The sequence below is a fragment of the Zosterops lateralis genome (assembly GCF_965231275.1).
Source record: "Zosterops lateralis genome assembly, chromosome: 1".
NCBI lineage: Eukaryota > Metazoa > Chordata > Aves > Passeriformes > Zosteropidae > Zosterops > Zosterops lateralis.
In genome coordinates, this window is record NC_139762.1 from 36,367,063 (window position 1) to 36,381,064 (window position 14,002).

Below are 14,002 nucleotides of genomic sequence, written 5' to 3' on the forward strand. Positions count from 1 at the left end.
GTTAAACACCATGGAAAGGGTTTAGGCATTTATTTGACCTTCTGAGTCTGAAGGCTTCAGCCTGAACTACTCCCTGAATTGCTCTGTGTCTGCAGCAGTCATGCTGCTGTTTTTTTCTACTTTTTCATTTCCTTTCTTCCCCTGAAAAGATCTTCTATATCTGTACCACCACTGCAGCTTTGGTTTGCTGTTGGAGTTTCACTCCATACAGTATTTTCTTAGACTTTACATTAGCTTTCCTGTCTGTTAGAACACTTACTTGCTGTGGATGAGTTGAAGGAGATTTGACAGCAGAGCTGAGACCCCAATGCAGAAATCCCAAATCTGTCATCTCCTTTCAGTCATAACTTCAGTACTCAGAAACAGCCATTATTTATGTTGAGTGGCAAGAAGGTACCTTTGAATAGTCATTTCTAAGCCCTGAGTTCTCTTTGTGATGCAGACTTTAAGCTGCCATACATCTATCTCTTGTTTTTATTTTTTTCCCTTTAAGACAATGCTTATGGAAAGACGTTACGGCAGCACCATGGTTGGGTTGTGCGCGGGGTCTTTGCGGTAAGTATTTATCTTGGCTGCTGATAGAGCTGGGGGTCTTGTTCATGTGATCTTATGTTCTGTGTAATTAATAAACTGTGTTAAAATTCTAAGTATTAAAATCAATAGGTTCCTTTGCCAGACCTTATATTCAAAGTGAGGGTTGTGGTTTTCACTATGTTTAGTACTGGACTTTCAGGATGGAGCCTGCTTTCCATAGATGAAACAGACAGATTGCCCTTGCATGCACAATCTTTTAATTATGTGCTTTTGAGCACAGACTTGCAGGGCTATTAAATGAAGAAAAGAGGATTTGAGGTTGCTTTTTTTTTTTTTTTGAAGATTGATTTCTCTTTGAATATGATGAGCATTCAGGCAGTGTGTGTAGGGAGTTGAAGTAGAATATATTGGCTAGAGGAAATTTTTCGTCCAGTCTGGCAGCTCCCCCTTGTGTCTGTCACTGGAAAATTATCACTGAAATTACAAAAGGAAAAAGGAAAACCTCATCCAGGCTATCATGACTTTGACTGAGAGAAGCAGAACTGTTGCAGAGAGCTTTCTAAAAAGCGTGTTGAGAATTTGATGGTGGTGTGTAACACTGGGTTGGGGGCTCCCCTAACAAACTATACTTTATTTGGGGTTTGTATTTAATTAATTTCTGATATGCTCAATTTATTTATACAAAATATGATACACAGATACTTTCTAAAAGTCAGGCATCTCTGAAGATATCTTAAACTGGGGATCTGCACAAAAATAATAAAAAATAAATATTTTAAAAAGTTACCCTCCCTTCTAGTTAAAATTCCCAATATATGCATGTACATGTGTTTAAATTGAAGCTATGCAGTCTAAGTGCAAAGAGAGAAGAGAAGTCTTAGAAGTTTTTCCCAGATTTAGTTGTGTTTCTTCTGTTCTGTTTTGCAAATCTGAAAGCTTTGTTTCCTCTCCCAGTTAGCTTTAAGGGCAGCTCCAACGTACGAAGATTTTGTGGCAGCTCTGTCTGTAGATGAGTGCGATCCTCAGGAAGAAACATTTTACAAAGGAATGCAGAGGGACCTCAACATTTACTTACCAGCCATGGAAAAGCAGCTAAATATTTTGGACACTCTCTATGAAGTACATGGTTTGGAGTCAGATGAGGTGGTATGACCTACAGCAAGACCACATCTTAAAAATTCAGGGACTGTGTCTGTTGACAAAAATTTCTTCCATTTTGGTTTTGGGACATTGTTTCTGTTCATTGTATCTTTTCAGGTGGGAAGGGTGTTGAGTGTTTTGGGGGAAAGGTATGTGTGATTTTTATCTTTTCATTATGCTTGTGTTGCATTTAAATGCAGAGGTACTGTCTCTCTTTGGATCATAACTGTCCATGATGAATGTTTTTGACTGTTTCTCTTCTGACTGTGCACCTCCTCTTCTCTTCACCTCATAAATGTAACAGAGCAGAATTTGGCCTTTGCTGCCATACCTGAGGAGAAATCTGCTCATGCAGCAGACTTTTTGGGTTACCAACATGGCACCCAGGCAGGTGCTGCTGCCTCTGACTCTCCCACTCCCTGCCATGATGTAGGAGAATAGTGACTTGTTGTTAGCCTGGTAGCAGAAGAGAAGGACAGCTAAACACCAGCTTATAATGCAGTGAGTTTGTCCCTCAGTTTGGGTTGAAGCTCTTTAATGCAAATAATATATTTGCATGACATAAATATTTGTTAAAGTAAATAAACATTTTAATCCAAATACTATAGAGATCTTCACCACAGGTGTATGTGACTGGTGGTCTGAGTGGCCCCAAGGTTTAGCCTTTGAGAGAGGATGTTGTGTTCCCTGACCAGTTCCCAGTACATGCTATGGCTTCCCTGCCATCTCCTACTAGTGGACCACAAATCTGCTGGCACAGACTCAGCCCAGCTAATTTCAACAGTACTTTACACAAGCATTTGAAGATCATGTCTATCATGCTGGCTTATTAAAGTTTAGGAGGGTTTTTCTGTTTTAGGTGTTTCTTGAATCAAATCCATGCAAAACTGCAATACTTGCTTTTAAGTTGTGTACAGCTAGCAGTTTGAAAAGCAGATATCATTAAAATCCTTCCTAGACTGTCATTATGGGCAGAAACTTCATGGAAGTAGACATGAAATAAGTAAAGTATAGGGGGAGCTAAAATTTGTGATGGAGATATTAAACATGGGACCAATTAGAAATCTTGAATTTTGAAATTATTTAGTAGTGACTAAAAATTAGGAAAGATTTCCCCTTTTCCCCATTTTGCTGATACAGATAAAAATGTGTTCCTTAGCATTGCTGCTATTAAAAATAATGAAGAAATCCTTTTAGCTAGTGATATGGTTAAGGACAAAATTTCTAATAGTGTTGATGACCAACCAGAAGGCTGTCTGTGGATTACTGACTCCAAGGCATAAGCAGGTCCCTCTGTGTTGACCTAGGGCTTCAGATAGCTTTGTACAAAAAGCTGAGTTTAACTAATGTGCAGGAGGGGAGAAGATTGTGCTAGTGAGGTACTTAAAATTACTAAGTTTTCATCAATACAGAAGGCAGTGTTGCCATACTCACAGAAGTAGTCCTGGCTTTTGCTAAGCTAAAACCAGTGTTAGTAAAATGAATGTACTGCAGACCTGCTGCCCTGCATTGTTCTGTGACAGGAGCCTCTGCACACTGAATACTTGATCCTTTCTAAAGAAGCTAGCTTTGTGAGCTTTAAGAAAAGCATATGATACTTGAAGAAAAGGCCAACATCAAGCTTACTATGTAAAGAAAGATACCAGGACTCTAATTAGATGTTCATACAGTCATAGAATATGCTGTGTTGGAAGAGACCCAAGGGGTCAGGATCATCAAGCCCAACTTCTGGCCCTGCACAGGACACCCCAAGAATCCCACCATGTGCCTGAGAGCATTGTCCAAAAGCTACTTGAACTCAGATGGGCTTGGTGCTGAGACCATTTCCCTGGTGAGCCTGTTCCAGTGTCCAATCACCCTCTGGGTGAAAAACTTTTACCTGGTATCCAAACTAAACCTCCCCTGACTCAGCCTCATGTAATTTCCTTGAGTCCCGTCACTGGTCATGAGAGTGAAGAGATCAGTGTCTGCTCCTTTGCTTCCCCTTGTGAGGATGTTGAAGACCATAATAAGGTCTCCCCTCAGTCTCCTCCAGGTAGAACAAACCAAGTGACCTCCTCATAAGGCTTCCCCTCCAGACCCTTCACCATATTCGTGTCCCTCCTTTGGACACTCTCTGATAGTTCTGTGTCTTTTTTGTGTTGTGGCACCCAAAACTGTCCCCAGAACTCGAGGTAAGGCCACCCCAGTGCAGAGCAGAGCAGAGCAGGACAGTCCTATCCCTTGCCCTGGTGGTGATGCTGTGCCTGACCCCAGGACAGGGTTGGCCCTCTCAGCTGCCAGGGCACCACTGACTCAGATTCAACTTGCCATTGACCAGGACCCCCTTGAGCTCTCTGCAGTGCTGCTCTCCAGTATCTCATTCCTGTCTATGCACATAACCAGGACTGTCCTGTCCCAGGTGCAGAATCTGACACTTGGCTTTGCTAAACTTTATGTTTTTTTGGTGATTACCCATCTCTAATTTGTCAGGGTCTCTCTGCAGGGCCTCCCTGTCCTCAAGGGAATCCCAGTAAAGCTCCTCCCAATTTGGTGCTGTTGGCACACTTACTTAGCATCCCTTCCAGTCCTGTGTCCAAGTCATTTACAAAGATGTTGAAAAGCACAGGGCCAAGGATGGAGCCATGTGGAACTCCGCTTGTGACAGAGCACCAGCCTGATGAGTCACAACAATCCTTTGTGCCCAACCCATGAAGCAGTTGCTCACTGATCATGTAACATGGTTACTGAGCTGTGTGTTGGACATCCTGTCCAGAAGGATACTATGAGAGACAGTGCAGAAAGCTTTGCTGGTATCCAAAAAGACTACATCAGCTGGCTATCCTAGATCAACTAAGTGGGTTACCCTGTTGTAGAAGGAAATCAGTTTCAACAAGCAGGACTTCCCTCTCATGAAGCTGTGCTGGCTATGACCAATGACTGCATTGACTTTCGGGTGTTTTTCAGTACCTCCCAGAATAATCCTTTCTATGATTTTACCTGGCACTGAAGTGAGACTGACAGGCCTGTAATTTCCAGGGTCCTTCTTCTTCCCCTTCTTGAAATTCAGAACAGTGCTTGCCAGCTTCCAGTCAGCTGGGACCTCTCCAGATTCCCAAGAGACTGTTTAAATAGTGCGACTTCTTGCTCTGTCATCTTTGAGTCTTACCTATCTGTACTTCCCAGGTACTCGAGGGATCAGGAAGACTCAGGTTTTAGTTTTGTGGATTTTCTTAAATTAAGTAGTATATATGTGAGTACAAAGTCAAAACTTTTGACCAAAGCTCTATTTAATTATTTTCACTACAGTGCTAAAAATGAAGCCGAGAGCCTTTGGGATTCAGTTTTCTGCTGCTTCTAACCATGAATCCAAAGAAACCACCCCTGCAGAACAACCAACTTTCCACCCTGTGTGGTTTTCTCACAGTTTTTATCTGTTCTGTGGGAAACTTCACTGTAACAGTTTTTAGCTAAATGATCTGGAAAGATAATGGAGACCACATTTCCACAAAATATCAGCTAGGTCATAGGAAGAGATCCCTTTTCTCTAGAAATTACATGTCAGATCACAAAAAAAAAAAAAAAGTTAATTGCTTTTTGCTCTAAGTTCTTCCAGTGGTAGGAAAGCATATTCAGCTCAGAGTATTTAGAGGTATTTTGGGGGTTTCTGTTTTGTCTTGGTTTGTTTTTTAACTAGAAGGAAAACCACTAGTTTGTTGGGTGTGCATCAGATGCAAAATTTGTTTCAAAAAATCAGGAGGCTTTATTTTGTAGGTAAAGAAGAGCTTTATTGGGCTGCCAGCTCCAGTTACTAACTTCTACCATTCTTCTGTCATCCAACAAGCAGGGAGAGTGTTCCATATTACATATTCTCTAATCAGCATGGCATCCTGCCTCAGAGCAGGCTTTCTCATCTTGCTCTTCTGTGTAAAGTTGTTTTTTTCTTAACTCTGGAATTGGTGCTTGAGAATGTTTTTAGGAGACCATGGCTTCAGGAGACCCCTCTGTGCTTGTTGTTAAACAGGGGCCTTGCAGAGAAGGAATTCAGCAAGGTCTCCTTGCCTTCAAAACTTGCACTTCACCATGCACCGCTCTTGCAGGGCGTTGAGCACTTCTAAGACTTCTGAATGCTATCTTTGCAGTCAAACTACCACTGAGAAAGAAACCCATGTTGCAGAGCTGAACTCCAAGTTACACCTCTCAGGATGTAGTAGACCAGATGACAAAGTGGAAGCAAATGCACTGATAGACAACTCAGTCTTTTTCTATGGTGTCAGTTTGGCAAGCAGAGAGGATGGCATTTCATTAGAATAATCGTAGAGAACAAGCAACTAACTTTTGGCCTTCAAATTTAGAATTGGAGAGAAGGTCAGTGTTTTCTGGTTTATTTGCTTGTTATGTTAATTAGTTAGGGTTGTTTTCTTTGTTGTGTTTTTTTAATGGCTGTCATTTATGAACAACTGACCTGCACACTGATAGAGATCCACATGACTCTCAGATAACAGCATCCTGGCTCTGTAAACTTTACATGAACTGCTTTGGTTTCTTACATTGTGCTAGTCTGAAGTATTGCATTGCTTTCCTTTAGAAATGTGTTTGGGTGTTTCCTTTAATGTCTAACAGTTGCATATTCTCAGGGATTTTACTTACCCAAGGTGAAATAAGAGTAATCACAGCCTTACCCTAGAGGGAAGTAAGGCTGCTTTTTGTGAAGTTAGTATAGCTGAGTGTAGAACTCTGATACAGATATGAGACATAGTGTCCATGCAGTGTGCATCCTTGCTGAGACATGGTAAATCCCAAAGCAATCTGATAGAAATGCTATCTAGTACTGAATAATTGCTGTCAGCATATTTGAATAGAGATCATGTCTTTGTTATATAATTTCATTGGCATTAGAGCAGAGCTCTCAATTTCAGTTGAGTTCTGCTTAGCAATCAGACACTTTTATTTATTTTATTTATTTTGTGTTTTGTATTTTTTAAAACAAGCTATGTTCTGGAGTCCCCTCTGCTATTTCAAGACACCATACTCAGTTCCACGTTGGAGTTCTGTGACATTACAATTGTAGAATATGAACTGCATACTCAAGTGCTTCAGTGTAAACATAACAAGTCATTTAAACATCCTGTCTTGATACTGTTGTGCTGTGGATCCCCTTTTAACAGATGCATTTAAAGTTAAGGGCCATGTACCTTCACTTACAAGCTTTTTGTAAAGTATCATCAGGATTTAAGTAACAGCTGTTCACTTTTAAAATCTTTCCTAGTTTGAAAGGTGTTGCTTGGTTGGTTGGACATATAAAAAGTATGCCTAAAATCTGCCCCAGGTGTTTGCAGCCTGCTTTGGCAAAGGGACAGTGTAGACCATTATAGAAATAAAGGCTACATACGTCCATATGCTGGACCTTTTAACCATTGTCACTTCAGCTTTTCTGAAAATCTTTAGGGAAGCTTAAACTTTCAGACACCAGGAAAGATCATTAGCATGTTCCTACCTGTCTGACCTTTTTCTGTCTGTCTTGACCTTTTTCCTCACCTGGTCCTTCCTTTGTATCCATTGTCATCTGCTTTGCCATCAAAGCTGTTGCTATCAGAGCAAAGCAGGATGTGTTGTAAGGCATGCAAATACAAAGTTGGATATTCAGAAATTAATTCTTTGGCAGGCAGTGTAAATTGGGACATTTCAGACTTGGATGTTCTGCCTTACAGAAGTGAAAGCACTAGGTTTTTTGGTTTTGTTGTTTTATTTTGTTGTTTTAGTTTCCTTATCTATCTTCTCTTGCCTGCATAGTGCAGATAATGAAACAAAACAAAGCAATGTGGAAATAACTGAATTCATGCCTTGTTGCTGCCCTCTGTAGCCCCCTGGTGAACAAACCCTGCAAACTTCTGCTTGCTCTAAGCAATATAAAACCTCCCTCGTGCAGGAAGGGTGTCATAGTGCACTTACTGGCTCTGAGCAAACCCAGGCCATAGCTGATCCTGCTCACAGTTGACACAAGGATTTAACGACTTGTTTTGAAGTTATGACATAGGCATATGCTTCACTTAAACACACATGCACAATCCCACTGGCATGCAGTTCTTCAAAATGCAGTCTTAGACCATCATTTTTAATATCCCTTTCTTGGTGTAAGATTTCTCCCCCACATACTTCAGATGTGCAAAAGCTGGATTTTTTGAATATGAAACTTCCTTGTTTTCATTTCCTTATTTCTGCCTAACACTAAGTATGCCAACTTTCTTTTGCATTTCAGCATTCAAGGGGTCCAAAAGTTATTGATTCCTTTATTTAAAGCCATGTTGAAAGTTTGAGATTTATGTCTGCTTGAAACTAAATGAGTAAATTGCATTCCAGAATTCAATGATTAAACTGAAAACCAGGGCTGCTTGCTTTTGTGGTTTCCTATTTTCTTTTTTTCAAGCCAGTTTTGGGCATACATTTTTATCAATGTCAAGCTAAACTTAATGTAAGCCTTACTTTGCATACTAAAACATATACATACTGAAACACATTTAAAGACAAAGAGAAGGTATATTGCCTCACACTTTAAATTTACTGAATTCTAAGGGCTTGTTTGTGCCCCCCAAATCACCTCTCTCAGTGTAAGCTTTGCACAAATTGTACTGTCATAAGTAGTTCAGTCTGAAATACTCTGAAGTTTCCAGTCTGCATCATCTCTCAAATCATACGGCATCTGTCTCTTCCTTTGGAGCATTGTTAAGACTTTGACAGACTTTTATATTATTTCATTATAATAAACTTATTTTAAATAAGCATGCTTTTAAATCTCGTTTTCTCCTTGCATGGATTTTGTTTCTTTTATTGCAGTATAGGGCCTAAGGTGCTCTTCAGGACTCCATTTGTTATGAGTACTGTGTGAACAGTCAGAACCAGTATTTTTCTGGTTGACAGAAACTGCCTGTATGTATCTTTGTATGAAGAATGTTAGCACACATGAAGCCTGTTCAGACTGCGAGAATAAAAGCTGTGTCTGGCACATGGTTGTGGGTCATTGGCCAGTGTAAATGTGTGAAGATTGTAGTTACAAAACCCAGCTGGGCAGTATGAGAGGAATGTGTGTTTTCAAATTACATGTAATACATTCCTTGGACTTGAATCTTTTCCATAGGGATTTCAAAGACTTCAGAAACTCCTGTGTGGTGATCTCGAGATGCAGAAAGGGCTGGTGCTCCTTAATGTGGGTGGAACATATCTCTTTCCTCTCCCTTTTCTTTCTCCCTCTGAAGACAGCACGGACCTGACAGCAGACCTGTGATACCCAGTCGTGTGTCTCTAGCAAGGGCAAGTCCCTCTGTTAAATGGCAACAACCAGGCAGACAGCTAGGCTGTGGCAGGGGCATTTTCTCAGCTGCAGAAGAGCTCTTGCCTGTGCCTAACCAGCCCTGTGGCTGGTGTATGTATCCTATTGCAGCAGCACTGTTCATCCAGAGCTGCTGTCTCCTCTGGGATACAGCAGATTCTGAATCCTTCTAATTGCAGTTGGCCCCAGAGCATCATCCTTGCAAATGCCAGGAATTTGTTTCAATCAGGACTGAGCCTGAGTCGTTCAGTCACCTCTGCAAACTACCTTGTTCTCCTGAACAGCCAGACCAGCAGCACTGCATGTTCTGGTAAAAATCCCATGCACAAAAAGATACCTCCCAGGCAAGTGTCACCTAACTGCAACTTCTGCTCATTAGAAAAGCAGATCTGTTGCCATGACAGGATCTCAGATGCACTGCAGAAAGAGCTCCAGCTTTGACAGTTTGCCATATTTGTTAGTAAAGGTCAGGGGATGTGATACTGGCTGCTACATTCCTGTCCCTGCAGGAATCTAGATCCATAGTTCAAAATAAGAAATTGGTGTGCTGAGCATGTAGGGTTTGTAGGAACACACAGGTGCTGGTGTTAAAATGGGAAGGTCAAAGAGGCCACATTAGATTCTGTAATAACCAAAATATCCCTAAATATTCTTTTTCCTTAGGGTTCATCTGTATGGGTAAAAACTGTTTTCTGATTTTGAGAGGGAGATACAGTGCAAGCTCACAGCACCAAAGCTATGACCACTGCAACCTTCAGTGGACTGGTTTCCTTTTAGCCCAGTTAGAAACCCTGCCTACTCTGTGGGCAGCATGAGGCTGGCATGCAGTTTTGCTGACCTCTAGGAAATAAAAAGCTATTGAAATGCACAGTTATGGGACCATAATTCAGCACTATAGCAAAACCTGGAATACAGGTTTTAAACATCAGTTTAATATGTTTATGCAAAGTTGTTCCCTGAATTTTAGCCATGAGGAGAAAAGTTTTATCATTCAAGAACTGGTAGAGTAAGAACCAAGCACAAGTATGAGGACTGAGAAGAGGAATTTCAGGAGACACTGAAGTACATTTCCAGACATGGGCTGCAACCAAGTGAAGTGTCTGGCTGTCCATTTGGATGCCTTTGTCCAAGATGTCACCATGTGTTTTTTCCTAATATTTCAGTGCATTGACCCAAATATATTTCTTAATGAACAGATATTTGTTCCACTCCTCCTGTATCTAACACAGGTTTTAGTTTTGTTTCTTGTGTGTTGCTGAAAAAACAAACAAACAAAAAAACCCCACAGCCTTAGAAAGCTTCCACCTTCCTTGCCCTGCCTCTGGGAGTGGATGGTTCTCAGAGAAGCTGCACTGATGGCACTACAGGCTCAATCCCCAACTTTAGGGATTAGGGAAAAAGGCTTTTCCAGCTTTTGTTGTGTTCTGGCATTCCCCTAGGCTCCACCTTTTATCAACCTGTATTTCTTTGCCAGTGTCCTGGCTTACAAGGTCTGGTAAAATTTCTCCAGGGTCTTTCATTGTTTACCCACAACTCAAGTGAAGGTGTCACCATGAGTGCAGGAGTTCTGCCTGCAGGAGGAGGAGCTGAAATTGGTAATACTCCTATCCTTTCTGAGCTATCAGCCAAGGATCTTCACTAAGATGCTGTTTCCCCAGTGGATTTTGGTGCCAACCAGCAGCATTCGTCGGCTTTCTCTGCCTGTACCTCACTGTTTCAGCAAGATGCACTGGTGTGTGGCCTGTGCAAAGCCCTACAGCAATGCCAAAGAGAGAGCAGTTCACTATCTTCCCAAAAATCAAACAGATCTGAGACTTTGAAATGCATTTTGTATTAATTTGTTTGTACCAGCGCTCCTGCTCCAGCTATGGCTTTCTGCCAAAATAATTTCCAATCAGTTTAGCATCTGTTTCCAGTGTTGGTATAGCCAGCTCATCAGTAGTCTTCAGAGACCAGACGTGCCTCACGTAGTTTCCTATAGGTCATAGTTTTCCACTTGCTTTCTTGCTTAGCAGCTGGTACCCAGCCTCTTCCTGCAGGCAGGAGGAGCTGGGCAGTGCAGCCTGTGCTGCCTCCTCGCCCACCTCGCTCTCTCCCAAATGTGACATCGGATCTCTGGCCTCAGGTACTCGACACTGGCTGAGCCCAGCGCTCCATGCAGCACCCAAGGGAGCAGCAGCCAGCTTTCCCAAACCAACGGAGCAGCTCTGCCCCAGCAGGACATGGCTGGGTGCAGCAGAGTGCTGTGGATGTCTGTGAAACCTGCACCTCTCCCAGCCCTGGGGCAGCTGGGAGAGGCTTTCTTGCCAAAAGCCCCCTCATCAAGAGCAAGAGGCCTCCTCTCCCACACAGCTCAGTTCTGTGCCAGGGCCTCACACCAGGGCCGTGCTGTGAGGCACTGACAGTTCTGCCTCAGCAGATGCACCAGCACAGGAACCTTCTTGCACGTGCTTCTCTCCTTGCCAGGGTGTACTGAACGTCCCAGTAACTCAGAGGACCATGCCAGGACATTTCACTGTTTGTTTTCTACAGTCCAGCTTATTAAATTCTCTTTCCTTCCCCGAGTCTTTTAAGGATCTATATTCTCTCACCTTCCATCTACAGTGCACTCTCAGCATATAAATAGTCACTGTTATTTATCCCCACCTCACACTTCATCAGTCACCTTGGGCAGGCTGCTCTCCTCTGGGGCTCAAACCAGCCCCTGGGCAGAATCTGGGGTAAACCCCTGGACTATTTCAAAGCACTTGGGCATGCTTTGTGTCAGCCAGCTGAGAAGTTTCTTTATATAGCACTTTGTTTACTTATATAAGTCTTGTGTGGAGAGTTCATATATCGAGACCACCCTCCTTCTGAAATAGGATTCCCTTCTATCCAAGCCCTTCCGCTTTGGATAAAGCAATTAAATATTAATTTACATTTTCTTAACCCTGTATCATCAGGCAATGTTCCCAGCCTGTGGGTATGTAGCTGTTATCCATCCAGGGAGAGGATTCATGTGTCCACATTCATATTTTTTTTGTCTACCAACCATCTCAAATGGAGCTCTGCTTTCTGCTCTGTTGATGGAGATGCCTAAGAACACATAAAAACAAGATAGCTATTTGTTATCACCTTTTTATTAAAACAGAAAGAGACCAAAAAAAAAAAAAAATTGCGGAGGGAGTCTTGCCTTAAAGAAGTTGCTATTCTCAGGGCTGCAAAATACAGGAGTAGTACTGCTAGAGAGAGCAGGGAATTCCCCTTGCAAATGGCCTGACAGCTACTTGTCTGCTGAACGCAGGAGGAATAAAGACATTATTTGCATGTCCTTAGGGCTTGCTTCTTCCTTGCCAATACTCAGTACAAACTGTCTGACGTCGAGCTATTTATTCCATAGGCCCATCGCGGCAGTTTAATCATCCCTGACACGTGGGAACTCCCTGACAAACCTACAGGACATAACTGCTCATCAAATAATGTGATAGTGTGGAGCAGAGGACAAATATTTGACATCTTTAGGTCAGCATAACAGCTCAGTCTCAGGCAGCATAAGGCAGAACTTGCTGACCTCAGGCAGCAACAGGTACAGCTCTCAGACCTTTATTTAGAAGCTGTAATCCTGCAGCCTTTCACACCAGATATTGTCTTGCTCAAAAAGTCCTGGCACAGAGCAAGCCTCTCTGCCCTTCACTGCGCCCACCAGGACCAGTGAGACTGCTGGCTTTTCCCCACTGCTCCCATGCCTCTGCTTTGGGGCTGCCACTGGGTTTGACAACCAACCTCTGCTCAAATGACAGCAAAACAACAACTTGTCACTACAGCCATCACGTGCTTTATGATGGTTTATCTGAATGTACTGGGGCATCACAGTTTAAACCCAGCATTTCACTGTATTTCACAACCAGTCCCCCTGTGGATCTTGGCCCATAATATACACATTTCCACCAGCCAGTTCAGTTGCCTGTTCTCACCTGTTCTCGCCTCTCATCAGTCATCCTCCCCTTTATCTGCTAACAACTCAAAACCTGAGCGGTCCTCAATGTACCCTTTCCTGGCACATCCTGTCCTCACAGCAGTAGTGCCAGGAAGGCAAAATATTAAACCCAGCGGAAATGTGTAAAAAAAATTTACATTGCTGTGAAGCATCAGGGTTGCCAGGCTCCTCTATTTCCCCATTTGTCCATCAAATAACCTCTGAGAGGAAGGCATGGGAAGCACCAAACATAACCTGCCCCGGCACAGCCTCTTCCCAACTCATGCATGATGAGTTTCACAGGGATAAGTAGTTAATTGAAATGAGCAAGGCAGGGAGCAATGGCAGCTCTTCTGTTCCAAACAAAATCAGTCACTGAAGAGTTTCTGGAATCCCACAAAGGGTTTGGGGAACAGATGGGGTTCTTGAGTGGTTCTCTCCTTGCTCCACCAAACTGGGGAGGTTCTGGTTAGAAGGGCAAAGGAAAATAAGTGTTACATGCCTGCATTTCCACAGTGTAAGGCAGCAGTCTGTAGTGCTTCAGTGGTGTCTCTTCCTCTCAGGAGGGTGACAGTGAATAACCATCAACACCAACTCCCCTATTTACCCTACAGAGGGTGCTAGGGACCCTGGCAGGGCTCTGACTGCTCTTAAAGATGAATTCTTAAACCTCCCTCCATTCCTGGTTCAAAGGGTCAAAGACACCTTGCCATGAGCTTGAATTTAATGCTGATGTCAGTTTATTGACTCATTGAATGGTGACACTTTAGACCAGCGAAGAGAGGGTCATCAGTTGCCAAGTTTCTAAATATACTAAACATGCTGCTGTGTGAGTAGGTTAATGTTACCTCCTCTTCCTCCTGGCTGATTTATTGTGCCATTAACTCAGATTCCTGCTCTGTCGAACCTCTGTGTTTGTGTTATCACAGATCAGCCAGGCTGGCTCCCAGCTGCACCTGCAAAACAGCTCAGGGAGTGCTTTGTCCTTCTCTGTGTCCTGCAGAAGATGCCACCAGCAGCACTAGCCCTGGGGACAGCCCTGCAGACAGCTTTTCCTGAAGAACATG

General features: G+C 42.8%; 1 protein-coding gene across 1 annotated transcript in view; it reads left to right on the forward strand.

Annotated features, from left to right (window-relative positions):
- PLEKHA8 (pleckstrin homology domain containing A8) overlaps positions 1 to 8,638 on the forward strand; it is a 31,932-nt gene extending 23,294 nt beyond the window's left edge. Inside the window, exons 13-14 of the mRNA XM_083873571.1 lie at positions 494 to 555; positions 1,489 to 8,638. Of these exons, the coding sequence (XP_083729697.1) occupies positions 494 to 555; positions 1,489 to 1,686 (260 nt within the window). The 3' untranslated portion in view covers positions 1,687 to 8,638. The remainder of the gene's footprint in view (positions 1 to 493; positions 556 to 1,488) is intronic.
- The last annotated feature ends 5,364 nt before the right edge of the window (positions 8,639 to 14,002 follow it).